The sequence below is a fragment of the Malurus melanocephalus genome, unplaced genomic scaffold (assembly GCF_030028575.1).
Source record: "Malurus melanocephalus ecotype Western Australia unplaced genomic scaffold, MMel_1.1 scaffold_350, whole genome shotgun sequence".
NCBI lineage: Eukaryota > Metazoa > Chordata > Aves > Passeriformes > Maluridae > Malurus > Malurus melanocephalus.
In genome coordinates, this window is record NW_026623582.1 from 675,802 (window position 1) to 698,467 (window position 22,666).

The 22,666-nt window shown below is 38.2% G+C and overlaps 1 protein-coding gene across 2 annotated transcripts in view; it reads right to left on the reverse strand.

Moving 5' to 3' along the window:
- The window catches only part of FBN2 (fibrillin 2), a 117,455-nt gene that overhangs the window by 72,560 nt on the left and 22,229 nt on the right, over positions 1 to 22,666 (reverse strand). For both annotated transcript variants that reach the window (XM_057378242.1, XM_057378241.1), the window contains exons 6-14: positions 20,521 to 20,718; positions 15,584 to 15,709; positions 10,056 to 10,181; positions 9,090 to 9,242; positions 8,092 to 8,325; positions 7,074 to 7,211; positions 2,185 to 2,304; positions 1,520 to 1,645; positions 798 to 920 (exon numbers count right to left, since the gene is read on the reverse strand). In XM_057378242.1, the coding sequence (XP_057234225.1) occupies positions 798 to 920; positions 1,520 to 1,645; positions 2,185 to 2,304; positions 7,074 to 7,211; positions 8,092 to 8,325; positions 9,090 to 9,242; positions 10,056 to 10,181; positions 15,584 to 15,709; positions 20,521 to 20,718 (1,344 nt within the window). The remainder of the gene's footprint in view (positions 1 to 797; positions 921 to 1,519; positions 1,646 to 2,184; positions 2,305 to 7,073; positions 7,212 to 8,091; positions 8,326 to 9,089; positions 9,243 to 10,055; positions 10,182 to 15,583; positions 15,710 to 20,520; positions 20,719 to 22,666) is intronic.

A 22,666-nucleotide genomic window follows, 5' to 3' on the forward strand; every position in this document is an offset into this window, starting at 1 on the left:
TTAAGCAGGATTACCGGTAACAGTTTCAGAGGATTATCAAACAACAGCAGATATTAGTACATCCTTGACTTATTTCTRATAAAAATTTAATCTTGGGATAATAAAAATTCAGCTGCACAAACAAACAAAAAACCCCAAAACATGCAGAAGAACTGTAGGATCAAATACTTCATATTCTACATCAAGCAAAATTATTGATAAATTTTCCCTACTGTCCATTCTTATGGTATTATAACTGCTTTAAAGTGTAGCTAAGGAGCACTAAGCACAAAATACCCTTGTGATGGTTCACTTTAATTTCAAAGAACATTTAAGTGGCCATCAATTTCCAAGTAGACCTGAATGTAATTAAGAAAAGCACAACAGAAATGGTTTAACTTCAAATCAGAAGACTAACCATTTAGATGATTTGCTAGAAGTGACTCAAGCCCAAACCTACCTCTATGGGCAGTAACAAGYATCCTCAATTAGTCCGCTGAAACTAAATCAGACTGCATTCTTGAAGTGTTTGATAGAAGTTTGTAGTGACAGCACTTCAAAAAGTTTATAATGCTGTGTGGCCAGTGCAATGACTCAAGAGTTAGGAACTCTGAATTACCAGTAATTAATCTATTATTTACTGATTAAATAGATTTTGCCGTAAAGTAAGGATCTGTTTCTAATCCAGGCAGCTTAAGGAATCCATTGAAACAAGCAGCAAGGTGTGATATGGCATTGAATCAATCCATGTCACCAAAACTCCATTCTCATAGGGATGAAAAGCCATTTTCAATCCATGTTACCCAAGTTTTACACACCAGTACAGTAACGTCCATCTGGAGCCAGAACAAATCCAGGTTTACAGATGCATTTAAAGCTCCCATCTTCATTTATGCACATCCCATTCAAGCACATGTTTGCCATGGCACACTCATCATGGTCTGCAAAACAAAACTGCTTTTAGTTCCTCACCTCATCGAGAAGATGACGTAGTGAAAATAAACAATCAGAATTGGTGTAGCATGTTCCTTCACTTGAAGATTGGTTTTTAATCAGAACTCTGATAAAGTATCTGAAGACTTTTCACTCTATAGACAAAGCAGCAATTTTTTTTCATGTTGTGATCAATTGTGATGCATATTTCAGCAGGCTGTGTATGAAAGAACAGGGTGTGCTTTTCTTTCATATATGAGAAGATGTAAGCTTCCCTCGTCTGAGAAAATTAAGCTTTCTCTTTATTTAGGTGTTCTCCTCAACACAATGCAGCCAGAATTAAAAACAGGTGTATTTCTTCAGCAGTGTTGATGTATTGAGCATTTGCTGTGAAGCTTTATGGAGAGGTGTAGCTTCAAAACCAAGAATTACCTCAAATTTTCTTTGGAATCATACAGTTCTGTACAATGACTATTTGAATGAAGGGGTTTTGGGTTCACATTATTTAAAAAAAAGGCGATGTGTAATGATCCTTACCGTTAGTATAAAGTACAATTTCTAGAACCACCAAGCTATTGCCTGCCCCATTGCTTAGCAGATTCCTTACCCACACAATTTTTTCCATTTGTAGTCAGCTCAAACCCAGCATTGCAAATGCACTGGAAGCTTCCCTCAGTGTTTACACAGCGGCCATTTTTACAAAGAACACCATTCTGAACACACTCATCGATGTCTAAGGGGAAGAAAGAAACAAAACAAAACASAATCCTACACAAATGGAGAACTACCGTAAGATTTAAATTCATTTACGACAATTATTGGCATGTTATTTAAATATTATTCAGAAAAAGAAATCCAAAGTAAGTTAAGAATTTTTTCTCATTGCATCAGGGAAAAATATTATTTTTACAGATAGGTACAACATAYGCTACATTTTGAGATGTTTAGCAATTCCTTCAAGAATACAAAAAAACCTACTCATGCTTTCATTTGCAYGCATATATAAAAAAGCACCTGTCACTCCTTTTKTTTTTTACTTTATTTTTAAGAACTCCTATCTTGGAAATCCACTGGACAGATATTCCACAATATTGGATAAACATTAGAAGACAACAACAAAACAAATGAGGTGGCAGCCCAGAACTAGRATGCCAATTAATTTAACACCGGGATTTACTGAAACTGCACTCCTATTTTTTGAAATTCCAGCAGAGCCTGATGCAAGGGGTCAGGACATGTGCAATGCCAGCAGGCAGGGAGCAGTTTTCTTACCAATGCAGGCTTGCTTGGTAGGAGTTCTCTGGAATCCTGCGTGGCACTTGCAGTAATAGGAACCAGGTGTGTTGACACAGTCCCCGYTGGAGCAGGGGTTTGATGTGCACTCATCAACATCTGCTGGCAGCACAGAGATGCATTACGGATTTCACAAARTCTACAGCATTTTTTTTTAAGTCTGGAAACTTCTAAGTAAAAAAAAAAAAAGGCAACTAACAGCCAAATGCTAAATGCTGAAAGTTGCTCTGGGTGCAGAATCATTGCTTTGCTAAGAACACAGCATCTTAGTTGAGGTAGGCAGGCATTTTTAAGAAGTGAAATGGCTGCATTTTTACTTTTTTACATTTTAACATTTACTACATGATTTGTAAGCATCTTGAGAGACAACAGAAAAGAAGTTCTGTGTGAGGACTTTGAGATCTGACAGTTGCCTGTTGAAAGTGAACAACACTTACTACAAAATAGTTTCATTTAACWCAAAGACCATTTGTGCATCTTTGGGATAAAACCAGTACTAATCAAAACTGGCACTTTAAAATGAGATCAAATCATAGCATTCAAAACTTACTACTATTATATTACAGGTTTATTATAAAAATGTGAGAACAGGCCACACAACAGCAGGAGGAATTCTTCATCAGATCACAATTTGTGCACCACTTCTCAATTATTTATGTCCCATTGAATCCTCGACCCCAGTCTTTGCACTGAGTGACGCCAGACTTAATCCATTATTCACCTTACTGGCCTTTCTAGAGGTTTTTCATGTTTGGGTGCAACCAAACACATTTTAACCAATTTAATTGTTAAGTAACCACTCAAAAACTCTTATTTGACATGTGTCTCTGGAAACTTTAACAGCTTCAAGAACCCTTCCCAAATTTGATGCCCTGTGGCTGCCAATGAGTCAGGTGTGTCTTTGGCTCATGACAGCTATTCCCGGAGCTAAAATGACATTGATTGCTCTCTCCACTGCATTCCTCTGAACCCTCCAAGACCCTTGCCACTGTAATCCAGGGAGCAGAGTGAGTGTATATCCCTCATCTGGGACGGTAGGATTCCTGGCTCAGCCCCTTTTGCAGCTTCTAGAGGATGACCCCAGCAGGATGACCTACTCCCTGGTAGAGCTCAATTTGCAGGTCACAAACCAAATGGATCCCCTTCTTTATCAACGGCTTTTGCTAATTTGACTTTCTCCTCCAGCTATGCTCTTCATTTAATTTACAATGAATTTGTAATGACTCACCCCTTACCAAATCTGGTTCTAGAACTCTTTTTCTAGAATTGGTTTTAGTTCATTACACATTGAAAATAGTGGGGTGGAATTAAATTTAATTATGGAAATTAAACCCATAAGAATACTAGAAAGTGCTGTTCCATAAAGAACTACACTGTAAAAGATGGCAAAAGGTTAGTTTTGTTCTAATTCAATCATAAATAAGACCTCGTATTAAACAGGAATTACTCTGTTAAAGAATACAAAGTTTAAACCAGAACCCACGTACATAAATAACAAAATAATCTGTGTTCACAAAGTCACTGATATAACAGCCTAGTTTACAGGAATCTTGTGCCCATATACAATCTGTGTAAAGAGTTAAATGATAAAGGAAAAGCAAATGGGAGAATCAAATACCTCCCCTCTCCCATAATTAGGTCAATCACATTTGCATATCTGCTGATCCCACCACCACTGCAGTAAAACCACAAGAATGGAATGARATAAAGAAAAGAGGATTTCAGGATGTTAAACACAGAGGTAACTGCAGATTTATATGGCAGTCTGTGCCACCATAGTAGTTCCCTGCTCTCATTTTTCTCTACCTTTCCTGATTGCTGGGATGTGCTTTTTCATGAGGGGGGTGATTCCTGCTGAGAGGTGATTTTCCCTATGGAGGACTGTCCATTACTCCTTCACAACAAAGTCCTCAGCTTCCAACAGAACATCAAACTCTGAATCAAGTCTTGGCAAGAGTTTTTTATCAAGTTTCCTAATTCAAATTACTTTACTGTATATGCATCTTGCTTTAGTATAGGGGAGGCAAGGGGGAACTTATAAATAATAGATACAATCTAAATAATAGATACAATCTATTGTAGTATGTAATCTACAATACTAGACACTCATCTATTTTGTTTAGTTTTCCTGCAGAGAATGACATTTAGGACCTTCTCTATTACATGCTTCAACTTGTTCATCCTCCTTCAAAAAAAAACCCTGTTCGTGCTACAAAGGATCTCTGTAAATTTATAAATTATACAGCAGGAATGCAGAGTTTCTCTACGATACAGCTGACTTAAGCTTAGAAAATCCTTCCAAAGCCATATGCATTACATGATTTCCACATGAAATATGGATCTAAAGATCCTTTACTTTTATAAGCTCTTGATAACTGAGGGAAATGGCGAATGTATGTTAATACAAAGGAGTTGCTGGCTTTGAGTTTGCATTGAAAGCATGCATATTCCAGCAGTATAAACAGGAAACATCTGAGACAGAGATATTTAGCCCATTTGTTCTGTCTCCCAGCATACCCCGTTCAATGTCAAATATTTCTCTTTCAGCACTTGCCCCACACTTATCTCCACTTTTCAGTTTTTCATCTTGTAACAATGGCCAGAACTATCTCAGGCACAGTAGGAAACTTCCAAAACCCCCCTTCAATGAGTCTGGAGATAAATTACAAAATTTTAAATATATTTAAAATATTTGTATTGACAAAACAACTAAACAACTAAAATTCAACACAGCACAACTACAGGTTTGCTGCTCCTTTTAAAGCCCTACAGTTTTACCCAAAATGTTTACAAACAGAAGTGAATAAGGAAAGATAGTAAAATTGAAGCTGTCTATCATTTTGGACAGAAGGACTGACCATTCAGTGTAAGATCACTTAGGATACTCATGGTCCTTGGCCCACCAGGCATGTTCTGTGGTGAGAACAGCCTGATGTAAGTTTAGATCAAAGCACAGGAAGTAACACTACAAGTTTTTGGTTTGGCAGGATTAATCCTGAAATAAAACTTTTCTCCAACTCTATACAAAAATATGTAACCATTTCTGGATCCTGAATGTATTCCTTCGGAAGCAGGGAGACTGAGAAGTACAGAAATAATCCATGTGCCATTAACCTAGCCTATGCATTGAAAACCATTTCCAGTGCCCCAAGACTGTTCTTTCAGTAATAAATATTCAAATTAGATTCAAGCAAGCATTTAAATTCATTTAATATGTATCAGCACACACAGGAAATCCTTGAAGTTAAGTTCCGGCCTACACTTCCAAGGAAACTTTGTGTAATTTACAGCAACTACTATTCAAAAATCCCAAATTCAGTGTGGCACTTCAGATACTCTGGCTACTTCTCTATACTACAATTAAAAAACAACAGTGAAACAAAGCTGAGTTATTTAGAGTCCAAAGAGTTATTTATAATTCATGGAGTTCACTCTCTAATAAAACATTTTATGAATTCAAGCAGCTATTCAAAAGGCAAACCACTAAAGAACTGAAATTAGTAGACTGAGTCATTTCATGAAGGGAAAAAGTAAGCAAAATGATACATAAACTATTTTGAAGCCATTTTGGGAATATTTTCCCATGCTTTCAATGTGGGACAGTAYTGTAACCAGCACTGCATCTTCTGCTTTTATTAAATCGACAGTTTTTTTTTTGTTTTGAGCCAGTCCTTCCAAAATTGTCACTGTTTCAAGTCTACTCTAACATGTTGAGCATTGCAAAGCAAGATTACGTTCCTTAACACTCCTTTTTACTGCGCACATGGCTCTGTGCTAGGGAACAGGTCAATACTCATTTTATAGTGAGGATAAGACAAGGAATAACAGTAGGCTGAWTTTTTTTGCAAAATAGTGTGTTTAAGTTAGACATCGTGAAAACTTTCTGGATATTTGACTATGGGAGCAGTGCAGCTGGAACTGGTGGAATCCCTGCTGAGTTTTCTCAGGATGAGGGTGGTACAGTGGCCAGGAAATGACGAAGATACAACCAAACTCTCTGATGCAAGAGAATGGTAGAGCTAAGCGGGGACTTGCAATCCACAGACACATTACAAATTGGTTCTAAAACCACAGTTTATGTGAGGCAAAACTATTGCTAACAAGGTCTCATGTGGTATTTTCCATTCACAGGTCTCAAATCACCATTTATTATAAAGATTCAGTAAGCAAAGGTTCAATCCAAAACATAATCACAACATGTATTTAGGATCCCATACGTTAATTAGGCTGTATCCTGCATAGGAGATTCTTCTCCACACAACTACCCACCACAAGAACCTCCAAATCTTGTATTTGCCCTAAAATAACTGACGAGTTTTGACACTCCAAGATTGAAGTCCACAGTAATTGAATAAAAGTGCAGAATCCAAAATTCAATTCTTGTTATACAAAGTCAAAATCCTGTATTTTTATATGAAATGGGAATTTAACCAGAAATTAATTAATGCAATTTAAAAATTGTTTGCTATCTTTCAAATTGTCATTAATCCTTATGAGGAGGCAAAACATAAATTCAGTTGTTCATCACCTTGATCATAACAACATCACATCCCAAAAGTGGAACTACGYGAGCATAACAAGAGAACACAAAGCAAAACTTTACTGAATGTGACAAAAATGTGCAATAGCCATCAAGAACAAGAACAGGAATACTCAATTCTAATACTTGCAATTAAAGTTGGTTTTTTTTTGTAAGAAAACAAATGGCTCTCAGAGAAAACTGAAATAATTCTTGAGCAACTAATACCACGTTCTTTGCAATCTCTTTCCAAAGAGCAGTATCATTACAATTAACATGATTTCCTTTTTTAAAAAATTATTTTAAGCAAAAAAAAATTAGAGTGATGGATTGTGAACTGTGCACTCACCAATACAGTCCCCATTTGCATCCTGCTTATATCCCATGTTGCATTCACATCTGTAACTAGAGGGGGTTGGAATACAACGTCCATTCAGACAAAGGTTGGGATGGTGTTTGCAGTTGTCTGTTGTCTGATTGAGTATCGCTAATGGCAAAAAGACAGAACATGAGAGAAATATTCAAGTTTTCAAATGGAATTAAATATGAATATCGTACTTGGCTTCAGAAAGGATGTTATCAGGTGCACAATTATATCCACGGATTTTTTTTTCCAAGCACTATCTGCTGACATGACAGTAAATTAACCACAACAAACATCTCTCAAATAAAAAAAAAAAWTTAGATAAACAGTCTTAAATGTGATTTACCATTTCCGTGTATAGCCTGATGAGACTGTCAGTGAACTCAAAGATAAACCACAATCTGTGTGAAAGTCAAAGCAATTTTTCATGTACCTGCCTTAATAACATCCTTTGAATTTTATGATTTCTGTGGATGTGATGCCAGAGATGTGTTTACACATGTCATAAGCAATGTTTACATCCACGAGACTTGTGCCAGAAAATTATTCACCTTGGGCTTTCAGCCAAGGCAGTGTTTCTGCAGAATAAGTAGGCTTTACAGTTGGAAGCGAAAAAACAGAGAACAGTTTATTTTAAACGCTGGTGTTTTTTTTGAAAACACTTAGAAATCTGGAGTTCTATAAGCACTGACAAAGACACCTCGTCAGGGATAACAGATGCTCAGGGTACTGTAACTGAAGTCAAGCAAAAAACCTCTATACCTGAACTTTTTCTGAAAAGGTCTCCAAGACTTCCTAATGTATCAGCTGAGGTGTCATGTGTGCTTGAATGACAAACTAATTTTTAAGTATTAAGAACATTATATCATATCCACACTAAGCAAAAAAAATACAGGAAAAATAGAAAAAAAAAAAAAAAAAAAAAAAAAAAAAAAAAAAAAAAAAAAAAAAAAAAAAAAAAAAAAAAAAAAAAAGGGAAAAAAGTCAGGAAGCAAGCACTTACTTAGCCCTGTAATGATTGGGCCACTTCCAGCGGGACTCTGACCACCTGTTCCTGCTCCCGTTCCACCCACGGCCGGGGAGAAGCCGTTGCTTCCTGGGATGGGAATGAACCCAGCACCTCTGGGCCCGAAGCCGTTGCCATTGCCCCCGGGAAGGAACGTGCTCCCTCCCGTCCCAGCGCGCCGGGAGCCGCCTCGGGCAGCAGCACCGTCCACACACAGCCTGCGGTGTTCATCTGCCACACAGAAGCATAAACCAGGTCAGCCTTGCCAAGCCAGCTCCTAAGGAAAGTACATCTCTTTGGGTGCTACAGAAACCAGAGGAGAAACTTCTTATTCCCCTTATGTTGTGTACTCCCCTCTGCCACTGCAAACCTCAGGAAGGTCCCTTGATTGTGACAGGTATTGCTTGAGACAGGACACTAGAAATAATAAAAAGGAATGCTGTAAATCACTGTTCAACTGTTTGTTGAAACCTTCTTTTTGATGGTGTTGGCAGCAGCACTGCAACTCCCTGGTCACTCGGACATGTTGATAAAGAAAATAACCTTTCACTGGGGATGTGGATTATTGCTCTCTTGAACAGAGCTGGAAGAATAACTTARATACTGGTGCATTTTAGTTCAAATTAACCCAAAATGCAACAGAACAAGGGAGCAGCTGTTCCTTTAAAGCAAAATTAACTAGGGACCCTAAGAGTCATTTCTTCTTTGAACCTGACCACAAAATCATTTCCCATTTTCCCAAAACTATTTCCGAAGTTAACAAAAGGATATTAAAGACACAATTCCAAACAACTATGAACCGAAAAAAAATTGGTTAACAGATGGTAATATCAGTATTAAAAACACAGCTATGAATAATAATACAACTCATGACCTTCTTTTTATCCATTTAACCTACATTTTAAAGCAGTTTAAAACATTCCAGTGACCTCCATCCAAAGCAGAACGGACAGCAAGAAGGAGAAAACAAACCAGCCGTGCAACAAGTCACTCACCAGATCCTCTGGCAGGACACACCTCTGGGACAGAGCCAGTGGCCCAGCACTGGCCAGACTCACAGCAGCACTGCCTCTTGGAGAACCTCCCGGGCAGCTCCTGGGCGCAGCGGCCACTCACTACGCTGGAGAAACACGTGCCTGCTCTCTGATCTGGCAGTTAATTTGAAAACAAAGACTAAAAATAGTGACATACGCTCTCAGAGTTACCTTCCCTTTTTGCCTGATGTCAGGACTAAAATGTTTTATGAATTGTATTACAGAAAAAAAACAAAAAACCAACAAACCCAAACAAAAACCTGCACAACATGTAAATTGCACCAGTAATTATCACATATTCACACTGGATTTACTCCAGGGTCACACAGCTGCAGTGGCATTATCTTGCCTCAATACACCACGCAATCTTAGGCTGCTCAACCTAACAGGAAATATGGGTGATACAAAAGATAAAAAGCAATACAAACTAGAAACATATACAAAACACTATTATTTTATATAAATACCCTATTACATAATTTACTGTTAATTTATCAGAATGGTTTATATCACACACTTGACACGTACAGCTCTATATAAGAATTACCACATGGATAAATAAGCATTGGGGATTTTTGTAATGTAGGAATAGCTATTAAATAAATTGTCCTGTAAAAGCTGTAATCTGTTGAAAGTACTTGGTTTGCTTCATTATCTGTTTCTGACACATCAGTGGCACATCAGCATATGCTGCTTAATGGCTTTTGAATTAATATTTGTGCCTTCTGTTGATCTCTATAGGTTAAATTAATCTSTGTGTGATTTGAAGGCTAAGGAGGAATGTTTGCTCTTTAGAACCAGAGTGTGCTTATCTTTTGGCTTCATCAAATGCAGGTTCAAGAAAAACAAAAAAAATTACAACTCCTGTGTTTGCCTGGACTACACAGTGAGGCTCTGGGGCAGGAGGGAGGTGGCTGGAGCACCTACCAGGAATGCAGGATCCATCCCTGGACGTGACATAACCCCGYGGGCAGACGCAGAAATAACTTCCCACGGTGTTGGAGCAAACACCWCCCTCACAAATCCCTGGGATGATGCTGCATTCATCAATATCTACACAAAAAGGAAAGGACATGGGATAATTAGCAGAGCACTTGTACATACTGCATTAAAAAGAGGGAAAGAGAGTCTTTCTGAAATTGTTATTCAACTCATGGTGCTTGCATACTGGAAATGGTTTTATTTGCCACCTGTTGGAGGTTTTCCATATACAAGGAACACTTCAAGTCACAGAGCACATGAGAGCAGGCTGAGATTTCCTCTGCATGACACAGACTGACACTTCTGAGCATCACAGGACAGCTGCATGGAATGCCAAAACACACATCCTGCTTTCAGGCCGAAGGAAGAAGGATGGCACAACAGCCAGCCAGAACAGCTCTGGGCGCCCTGCGACCACACAAATACTGGTCAGGAGGTCTGACTKCTTTCTGGCCTCCCAATACTCCAACTGTAAAAAAAAAAATGTTGGACAAATCCTTCAAATGCAAAAACGAACTTTGTGATCCATTCAARTATTTCTGCTGACTGAATGCAGTGGTCTCACCTGAGCACCAAGGTGATTTTGTGCATAAGTACAGATAAAGTGAGATGTCACCAGGCTGATAAATGAATTGCTGTGTGCAACAAGTGGCTGCCAAATTCCAAACCAGTGGTCCAGCAGAGCAAAGCCCACTGGGGCTGTGAATGAGTGAAGTTTAAAGCTGCCAAGTGAAAGGTGCATGATGGAAGTTTTTCACCACCTCTGCAAAGCTTCAGGACACAGACCATCCCTCCCAACTGGCTCCATGCACGGGAGTTTAACACTGTCTAGGGCTCTCATCCAAGAACGACAGGAAGCTGGGAAAGGAAAAAAGCACCTTCCTGAAACCTGGGCAGTGATCAGAGTGGCAGGAAGACTCCAGAGTCTTTTGCATTTGGAGAGAAAAACCAATTAACGTAGAGAACCCTTGTGGAAGAACAATTTATTTAACTTACTGGAATAGCACCAAGCAATTACATTTTTGTTTCTCTGGTTTTTGAGCCAAATCTCTGTCTCTCCTTCCCCTTCCTTGGTTCTTGCATGTGCAATTATTTCAAAATATCTCTATTACCTCTGACTGGAAATTCTGAGACTTCAGCTCAGGAAAGGCTATTTTTAGTGAGGATGATTGAAAAAGTTACTCAATTTCTTCCCTTCCCCCCTCCAAAATACATAAATCAATGGTCTCAGGGAATATGCTCCARAGATAAGTAAGAGGAGATGCACTGTTAAGGGTGAAAAAGGCTGGTAGTATGAATGGYTCCAGTGTTGCACACAGGATGAGACAGCCGGCCTCAACGTGAAAAACAATTTAAGTGTGTGACATGAATTTTGCAGATTTATTAACCAGTGAGTTTCTGCCAAGAAGATCCAGCCTGGCTACCTGCAATTTAGAATTCATTAGGGTTTTATAAATAACTGAGTATCAGAAATGGYGCTCACAACTGCTGAATTCTGGGAATACGGATTTTGGTAATTCAGTTCCTTGAAAATAGTTTTAGTCTAGAAAATAGTACCAGAAAGCAGTAATACCTGGCAGGACCAAGTCTRAATAGCATACGGCCTAATGAAATTGAACACTGAAGCAGAAAAGTCTGAAACAGAACAACTATTCCCTTTAGAAGTTTCTTTGCATTTTGGTACCACTTTTTTTTTGGTTTTGTCTTTTTTTAGGAGTTAGCCTGTTTTATGTAGTCCTAACCTTTTGATGTTAACAATGCATGGTAACATATCTTTTCTTAACTAACTACACTTATTCAAGTATGATGTACATTCTGTTTGAGAAGAGTAAGTAGAGCACATTTATTAGAACCCTGGAACACAATAAGACTCCGCCACTTTTGTAAAGCAGCAAACATAACTGAAAGTTTCTTTCTCTTCTCAGTTTCACTACATATAAAAAAAATCCATCTCTGAACTACACAAAGATGTAAGTTCCGTTAACTCTGGGAAATATGACATCCTAAAAATGAAGAGCATTTAATTCCTAAAARGAGAGTGAAAACTCCATATGCTGTAGATCAAAACTTTTAGGCAAAAAAAAAAAAACAAAACATGAAGAGTTTGGGGTTTTATTTTGTTTAGCCAAGACACCACACTAGTGTACTGGAGATCTGGAATTTGGTGCAATCCCTGTAAGATCTCTTCCAAATTTTCTCAACTCTGTGCCCAATTAGGGCTCATGTGCCTTGAATCCTTCCATGACTTTCCCTGCAATGGAAGTTGTCCCAAACATTGCACAAAGTAAATCCGGAACACAGAAAACTTTTAAATAAAATCACTAATGTGGAGCCCTGAGCCTGGGTTAATTTTTATTTTCCCAAACAGTCTAAGGTACTGAATTACGTTTCTATACATGAGGGCAGACACACATAGTTACACATGCAAATTGTGCTCATGTGCTTTGGAAGTCCTTTTAATACTTTCTACTGACAGGCAATTGCCAATAATTTCAGAATGGTCCATGTTTGCAAACTTCAGTCCAAGGCTCAAAACAAATCCAGAAAGCTGAATATATGCTTTTTGACTGATTCTTGAAAGAGAAAAAAAAATAAAAAGGAAGAAGAAACATGGGACTATAAATCAAGCAAATCCATTATGGTACAAAAAGCATGATATGAACACTCCTACTTACTCAACAAGGGGTATTGTTTCCAGGAAGAATAACAGGAGAAAAAACCCAAACTCACAAAATACATCTGGATGCCCAAGGGCAGAGGGTACAGCAGGGGATCTGAAACCACTCCTTCTTAAGTAGAAAAATTGCTGTTACACTAAAGAAGGTCTGAATAGTTAGTGCAAGATTCCAGACTCTGTCTCTGACCACTGGAGCCTTGATTATTACCAACTCCAACTTGGATTTTGTCCTTTGTAGGCAGTWAATGACAATGGATCTGCTCTTCCATTCCTAAGGAAGGGAAAGGACCGAGCAGAATACTCCACACCACATCATTTTTACACTGTGTGTTGAGACAAAAAACTTCATTTAAATRATGCAGTTTCTATTTAATAATTTTTCTGTAAAGAGATTCTAACTCACGGGACACCAATTTTTTTACATCCTTCCCAATGGCCTGATCCCTATACACAGATACAATTATACAGATATATACAAAAATRATGATGCAACTTCACTCAAATTACCAGTCTTACTAACTGAAAGTGCAATTGTTTGAAGGACTGGCTACAGTTCTAYCCTATAAATTTAACCATGAGAGATTATGAACACTCAGTTAAGGATACAAATAAAAAAAGCCTGAATGAAACTATGGCTTATCTTTCACCGTTAGAATAATGTAAGCATGGTATCGCCCTGGTATAATTTTGGCTTTACCACCTCAGCTGTGAAGTTTCACAATGCCTTTATTCCCTAGAAAAGATGGTACAAACTGTGAGGAGAGGGTTGTTATTTGCCTAATTCCCTGTGRAGAATTATCTGACCAGGGGCTAATTAGTACTTAACTTCTGCCATGAACACAAGTGGCAGGAGCTTAGAAGAAAAAAAGCTGGAGAATGATCTGTTTTGGAGCAGCCTGCTCCATGAAACGAAGACCTGTTTATCAGTGAAACCGTGGAATAACAGCAAACACCTCRGACTGCACTTCTGTTGTGCATGGTCCCAGAAGTACCACAGGTTTTTAAAAAGATCTGCGTTAAAATTACATTCACCTTTTGCTGTGGATGCTGTCRAGGGGAACTGCTGAATAACATTTTCAACAATTAAAGCTTCAGAGAGTTTAAAGTAGAATGCAAAGACTGCTTTAAGTACTGTTTTCAGAAGAAAATGAAACTTGTCTCTTTATAAGTTATTTTGGCATGAAAGAACCTTTAAGAGAATCCAAAAAAACAAAACGCACTTCCAACAAGGATGGATTATAAGCAGGGATAGACACACAAGAGCTGCCTCTGAGAAAGTCAGAAACAGGTTGAGATTCGCTGGGTAAGAATCAAGGACTAGACCAATAAAGGACATCTTGTATTTGGGGTCTGCTTGAGCCATCTCCAGGAAGGTCTGGAAGAAATGATTTGTGTAGAAAGGCAATGTAAAGATCTTTCCTTCTTTCTTCCTTTCTTCTTTTTTAAATTTTTTTTTTATTTTTATTTTTTCCTTTCTTTTCTTTTTCTTTCTTTCTCTTTCTCTCTTTCATTCTTCCCTCTCCTTCCATCTCTCTCCCTCTCTTTCACCCTACCCTTTATTTCACATTCAACCCCCATGTGCTGACACCAGGAAAACAGGGACAAATATTCCAATTTCCATGCTATAAGTATGATTTCTAACACAGCTTTTTAATAAGTTTYCATGGAACTTCCGACTATCACTATTCCTTTTCAGCCACGAGTATCTACACATGAGTTTTTTTCCTTTCAGGTAGTGAGTAGAAATTACAATCAGTCAACACAAAACAAACCACAGAAAAACAGAAGAAGGAAGAGGGCAAAACCAGAGAAAAAGACCTTCAGATTGTTTTTTTAAATTTTTACTTAGACATTACCTGAGGCAACACCAGAAGCAACATTTTCATTTATAAAACATGATTTTTAAACTGACTATACTACTTAATTTTTCTGTAAATGTTGTATTGTATGCAAAATTAAGCAAAACTGAGGGGACTTCCAAAACTGGCTACAGTTTGTTTGTAACTGAATACTGAGTATCATGGAATTCGGGACCATAAATAAATTGCCAGCTAATCACAAGCCAAAGGCTTGAAGAATGAAGTCCTCTAATCAAAACAACTTGAATGTAAAACACTCACTGGCTGGGATGAAGCCTGAGAGTTCTCATTTCTTTCAAAGACATGAAAAAGTCACTGAAACCAGTGAAGTTTTCAGCATCCCACAAAAACTCAGCAATTTTATATCACATGATTTTAAACTATAAGGAATTGCTGCTCTTAATTGCATCAACATGTTTAGTGAATAAACACAGTCTGTATTTATTAAACTACACTTACTAAAAATGGTCTATTTAATTTTTCATCTTAAAGAGAAGGGCATTTCCTTGGTACTTTTCACTTAYCCAGAGTCATCAAAATTGCCTCATTTGCTTTTCACTCTGTAGTCACTAGGCCAAAAATACCTACTTGAACTAGAGTATCTTTCAGAAAACAAAGAAAATCCTAATAACTCAGCAGCAATTTTATGTTGCTCAAAACATAAAGTCTTTACCAGTAGTTCTACTTTTTCAAAGGGAACAAAGACTGTTTTTACACACAAGAGTCAGACAGGGAAAAAGCATCTAATGCAAAATATGAACTCCCAAATAGAAGCTTCGGATACTGCAAAGCAGAAACAAAAAGTACAGTTCAGTGATGTCATGCCTGTCCATATCAGACACTACAATTATTAAAGTACTTAATAATGTTCATTACTGAAGTGCTCTAATGCTCTGCATAACCACKTTTTAGGTATGTTCTCCTTCAACATCACTTACCATCACATTTTTGAGTTGCCTCATTCTGTTTGTGGCCAACAGGACACTTGCACTCGTAAGAACCTACTGAATTAATGCAGTTTCCTCCTTGGCAGACTCCAGGGATAGCCTGGCACTCATCAACATCTGCAAACACAAAAAAAAGACCCAAATCTGATTACCTGACATAAGATACACAACTTTCAGTTACTTCAGTTAACTTTCAGTAACTTCCTGTTGTGCTTCACTAAGTGCTACTTACTGTTATTATGAATATATACAATATGAATACATACAATATGACTACATACAATATGAATATACTAGTGAACATATACAATATTCAGACTTCAAATTGTGGTGGGTTTCTTTTTTTGTTCCTAGTTTCAATTTGGTTACACATAAACCACCCTGTGTTTCTGTAGGTTTTTATATAAAACTGTCCAGGAGGAGATACGTCTCCTGGTTGGCCTCCTTAGTACCTGTGTACCATGAAGTTATCATCCAGGTGTTTCAGGAACCTTCTGGACCTGTTTTTTCCAGCTGTGTAGTGCTCCCAGGCAACATTTGCTCACAGGCAAGAACAAAAAATTCTTTTTCAGGAGGATGATTGTTACCTCGAARCCCACATAGGGCACTGAAATTCCACCTGAGCTGGTGGATTTACACAGTTTTTATTCATCCTAGTGCTCGTGCTACAGACAAACCTGTGATATTTGCCTTGTCCATTCGCCAGCTTTTCCACTTAAGCAAGTACAATTTCTCAGTCAAGGAAGACAGAAAGCAGTTTTATTGTGGCTTTTTTACCACTGGACGTGGGCTTAAGTACATTTGCTGAGAAGTTTGCATTTAGTTCCTGAATTCATGCTGATTTAGCCAGCACAGTACCATGTCCAAAATGCAACAGTTAGATTGAAAATGGATTAAGGACTTTAACGAAGTCATGGACTTCCTTAATTTTKTTTCCTTCTAAATAACCAGTGCTTGATGCTGCTTGTTTATGTGGCTATCAAGCATTTAATCTCTCAAGTATTTTAAGGAGTGGGGGGTTGGACTGTGCAATCTCCAGAGATTCCTCCCAACCCTAATTATTCTGTGATTCTGTGAATTTTGAAGTGATTTAGCAATATCAAGAGAGAAGATGGTTCCACCAATTATTGATACACAGCCCACCCAGTAGCTTCTTCCTGGGTAAAACACATGGTGCTTGTCTTCTGACCCTGGGGCCTCAAAATGCATTTATCACACACAATATGCYTGTTATTTCTGTCACTTATTACCACTTAATTTTAAGTTTCCTGTGTCAGCAGATCAGCCGTTAAAAGACCAGTGTATCTGACACAGTTTTAGAAGTCGAAGATGTCGAGGAATAGTGAATTGATGGCAGCAGCAGCAGGCAATGAACAACTCCCAGAAACCGAAAAAGTATCACTCAAGCCCCAAGGTGAACTAAACTTTAATCTCTATTGGTTTCATCCATTTCTTTCACCCTTTTTAAAAAGGAAAATAGATGTTGATCTTTGCTGAAGCCTAAGAAGCCAATCCCAATGATGCAAAGCATCCTGTCCAGTAAAGGAAACACAAACAGTGCCACTATGAAAGGTGAAACCTTTGAATCACATGCACTCTCTTCCTTTTCTCTAATATTGCATACTACCTTTCCTACATAATATTTAAATGTAAAGAAAGCAAGCATTTTCAACTTTAATCTTAGCCTAAAAATGTAATCACACTACAAGACTGATTGGGGATWTTCGTCAGTATAACCTCTTGCTGAAAATCCAAGTTTGTTTTAATACATTATTGGTGTTTTGGGACTGAGAAAAGTCAAAAATAACAGAAGTATTTTATTRAAAGGGCTTTTATCAATTGCTTCCTAAATGTCATTTTAGGGGACAAGAACTTCTTTTCTTCTAAAAATATGAGCAAATAGAAATGAAGCATATTTTTTTTCCATATMTTTGACAGGCTAAACCACACAGCAGTTTTAGCATTATTAATTATCKTACTCACACTTTTCAACTTCAAACATATTAGCACAAGAAGCTTTTTACCATAAATAGCAAATTTGATTAATAATTCCTTAGATACCGTTCTGTATACAAAAGTTCAATATGCTATAGATTAAGTAGAATGTTTCCATGTGTTCATAGTCTAATACTTGGTAAGTGAAAAAAGATTTTGTGCTTTTGCAGAATTTTCTCTGCAAAATGCCTGTGGGATTTGCACAGCTAGCTTTAAACATGCACCTTCCCTTTCTGATCCATGGGCTGTTTCTCAAAAAAACTCTGAAAACCCAAAAAGCTCAGGAAAAATAAAGCCACTAGGATGTTAGACACAAATTTTGGGGAGKTTTTTTTCATTTACTATGTGAATAATGACAAATTATACAAATAAAAATAATCTCTTAAATTCTGCCTGGAATATGTATGGGGAGTTTCTGTGTAAGTGATTTGGCATGTGTGAACTAAAAGGTGAATTAGTCATGAATACAATGGAAAACTCTTGGTTCTTCCTCTGTATCCTAGAAAACAGAAATACTACACACCACAGARATAATACCAAGCTATTTTTTCCCTGTTTTAATAACTATTTTCATGACATCAGGATGTGATCCTGGATGACACTGTTAACATTATCAGTAACTCAGACATATTAATTCCAAGCACTAGATTACAAAAAAAAAAAATCATCACTCTTTATTGTGAACTTGAACCTTCATCTCTCTCCTCTCCCTTGTCCAGCTCACATCAGTGCCTTTAATATTTAGACAGAGTATTCCTACTTTTTTTTTTTGGTGGGGTATTATGTCCTGTACTAGCTACACACACTTAACCAGGCCAGCAATAGCYGCAGGAAGAAGAACCTTCCTACTTTCAAAATCTACTCAGCCATGACCACTTTTCTCTCCTTAGAGCCAAAAATTAACTGTCTGCAAGGAAAGGGTGTAGGTGGGAAATAAGGAATGCAGGGAGGAGCTGAGAAAATGTCCAAGACAGGATTTCTGCCATTATGCTGCTCCTCAGGCTGTGGAGCAGTGGCAATAAAGTTCATTCAGGCGGAACACTGAAGTTCCTCCTGCCTGAATTCTTGGAATGAAGGATGTCTGAACAGCTACAATTCCTGTTTAAGACATGACTGAATAGAAACTTCTGAGGAAAAAAAAAGATGAAATACAACCAAACAATTTGAATTTTGAGTGGTTTTGCTTCTCTTAAATGGTTTTAAAACTGTTCACGGTAATAATGAAGTAACAGCATTACTATGGTGTTGCATGAAAGAACATTATCCAGAAAATATGATTAACCCTCAAAAGATGCTAAAATACCATTTAAGATGGCATCATGCAAATCCTGGGAAGAGTAGGAACAACCTTCTATTTGGGAGTTACCTCTTTGTTAAACTGAGACATCTAATACATACTGAAATTCCACCCCTTTTCCAACAGTAGGATTTGCAAGTTCCACTGATTTTGAATTGTTCACACCAACTCCAAAACCTGGCTATATACTGATGTAAGCATTCACTTCAAAAATTACAAACACCTACAATATGGACTGAGTGAGCCTGGTGTAATTGATACAAAACAAAGGTATTTTTACTGAATACCAAAGCATTTTGTGCTCCTCTAATTCAAGTCTCAGTAAATCTAACACTCTCAACAGCAAGAAAAATATTGAAAAGCAGGACAGACCCCCTCTATTTGTTTCAAAAACCCTCAGAGGAAACATTTTGTTTCATCTGACCTTTCTATGTCAGAGCACCAGAACAGGCTGCCCAGGGAGGTCTGGAGACATTTTAASCCTCCATGGACATAGCTGCATGTCATCTGCTTTGGGTGACTCTTGCCTTGGCAGGGGGTTGGACTCGATGATGTCCAGAGTCCCTTCCAACCCCAGCCATTCTGAGATTCTGTGACCTTATTTCAACAGACTCTACTGCAATACCGACTTGGGAAAGGCAGGAAGTGTCACAGCCAGTCCCTYCCTGCATCAAAGTGTCCTGCTAATTTGTAACAGAGCAGACACCATGATACCAACCTGTTCACACCACAGAGCTYAGATCAGGAGGAGTTACCAGTATGCAGAGCTGAAAAGAAAAGCCTCTCAATTGCTGTAAGTAAAGATAATGATTCAATAAAATAAATAAATTATGTCTCTCCCCTGAAGAAAGGCCTCCGTGCTTGCCATCACCTTGTAAYGCTGTGTGCTAAACCCAACCAACATAAATACAACCCGAGCTTCCTATTTAGCAACTATATGTCAAAAAATGTAGCAAAAATTACAGCTGTTTAAACTTCCTTTGTTTATGCTTCTCACTAAGTAGACTACCACATTGTTTCCACGCTCCCCAGTGGAATTTAGCAATGTGGTTAAACGGGTAACTTAAACCTATTTGCCACAGGGAATATACTGTCAGAAAAAGAAAACACAATTGTTGTGGGCACGGGTGCTGAAGAGCACCACCAACCTCACACATAATTCAAATGAAGCCCCTGAAGCTATGCCAGGATCAGTCTGGCAGCAGTTTCAAGGACCCTTTATAACTGGCCAAGTCATACAATGGAGCTTGACTTGGAGGTTGCAACATGCACCCCTTCTGTAACGCTCTTATTCATTATGCTGTTATGAAAAGAGTGTCTAAAACACATTAATCACTTCAAGATGAACAGCAAAAATAAACTGCTGCACACAGGAAGAGGCCCATCTCTGACATATAAGGAAAAGTGACATCAAATATTTTTCCTTAATACTGATTTATAATCACATTTTCCAGGCACTAAAGTTTGCATGTACACCAGCAAAAATCTGGAGGCAGCAGTGCRCACCCAGATTTGATCCTAAGACAGGGACCACACACAAGGAAAACAATGATGTTGTTTTGAGGACACTGCAAGTTCTCCAAGGTGTTTCTGCCAGGCACAGAGCAGCCAGGCACAGCTGCTGCCCRAGACTCACCTTGGCAGGCACCGGTGCGGATGTTGGGGATGAAACCGCGGCGGCAGGGCTGGGGCTGGGCTGGGCACATCTCGCAGGGGTGGCCCCAGGCACGCCCCATGGTGGCACAGCACAGGGACTTGGTGCACACAATCCCCGTCAGCTGGCCCTGGCACATTTGATTGTTCACCTGGGTGAAACATGGGCCTGTCCTGTAATCTGGGAGGGAGAAAAAAAGAAAAATTTGCTTTAYTACACAAAGTACTTTACTGGTAACTATAGAAGAAGTTTTTTATTCAGTGTTAAGAAAATTCTGTGGAAATTTAAGCTTTTTTTCATCTAATGATTTTCACGAGTCTATCTTCTCAATTTATTTCTTCCTGACAGATACAAGAAAATGAAAGGCAGCTGTAAACAAAACTGTTCTTGAGTATTGACAATGCATCCAGTAAAATCCACAGAAAGCAGAAGAGTAAACTCGTAAATAAAAGAGCAGATCAGATTTAGCAAACAAGGACTGGAAACCGGTTTTCTTGTTCCTAAGCTATTTCATGGTGGTTCATGGCAGGTAGTACAGACCACAGCAGCTGCAAAATTTTCCATTCCACATTGATCAAGATCCATTCCAGAGAGTGTCACAGAATCTTCACTGCTGCTGGAATGCCTATTGCAAAATAGTGCTACCTGCAGAGGACCACTTGGCAAACCATCGCTTATTTTCAGAGGAATACCATGAGACGATACAACCTATCCAAGCTATATGCAATACACTGAATAAAGCACAGAAACTATATGAAAAAAACCCCACTTTTGACAAAATTCCTGTGAATAGTCTGCTCATTAAGGTTCAACCTGCATAAAGAGAATTTTTTTTTATGTTATGAGTCAATACAAAGTGTGTTCAACAATTAACTGAAATTCTCTAGGAATTAACAAGAAACAGATGGTTGCTCTAAGCCAGATTTCACATCCTTGTGGAAACTCCTAAGAGTGAGGGGATAGAAAGAAGAAAATGCTCTCACTCARACTCAGCCACATGAAAGAAGGAACAACAGTGGGGTTATGGCTGCTCCAGCTGCCACTCCATTCTCTTTTTTTCCTATCAAAAGCACAACCTAATACCAATATGTGGGTCACATACTGTCTTCCRCACACTTTCATTACGGTGCAGCTGGTCTCACAACCAAGCTGCAAATGGGACAGCCCTGGCCTTCTATAACCTGATCCTATCACCCTGAAGAAATAAGAACTKTGACTTCTTTGGAAAGGGAGAAAATGGTCTTCCCAATGAGAGGTTATACAAAGCTTTCAGGACTCCTAAAGTAAAAGCTCAAATGGAAATAAATGTTCTGCTTCTTATCTTCGGTGAGAGTGACYCAGGTATCAGTCCAGGAAACACTTTCACAGAATTATTTATACACACCGGTTGTCAATTTCAGCTGGGCTGTTCACTTTAAATGAAGTTAACTAAGTACACAGGTGTCCACAACAGAAATGCYTGACAATAAAGGGAGATTAAAATACCTTAAATATTCAGTCAGGCCTGGGAATTTTAGTATTTTTTAATTTTCAATACAAAATAGTCTTAGAAGTTAYATTTTGAGCTTCCTCATTAAGCCACAAAAATAGCACTTTGAGTAAAATAAATACATTATAAAAAGAAAATCCTGTCCTGTCTCCATACCATCACATGGAGTTAAGTTCTCCATGGGGGAATGCCTTCTGTAGTGAAATAAWATAATGATTTACTACACATCTTCAAATTTCCAAAACTTGACAATTGTGATATCCCAACTCACTTTGCAATTCCTATTCAGAAAATAAGTAGTTCTGCTGGAAAGTATTCTATTTTTATAGCAGAAGTTCTCCACATTTCACTTTTTATAGATCAGTCTTTGGATATCAGGAAGCACTCGCAGTAGGAATAGAAGTTCAAACTATGAAYTTCTCTGTACAATGGCTGGTGACCCAAAGGACTATTCTGGCCAAAGATATACCATGTTGAGTGCTTGGAATTCAATCAGAGAAAATCAAACTCGGAACTCAAACTGGAGTTGTGAATTGTGTTTAAGTTCCATTACCTTCCCATGAGACACAAGATGATCTGTGTAAACCCTGTCAAACCTAGCAATGAAAATTTTCACTTAGAGAGTGCTCAAAAGGAAGA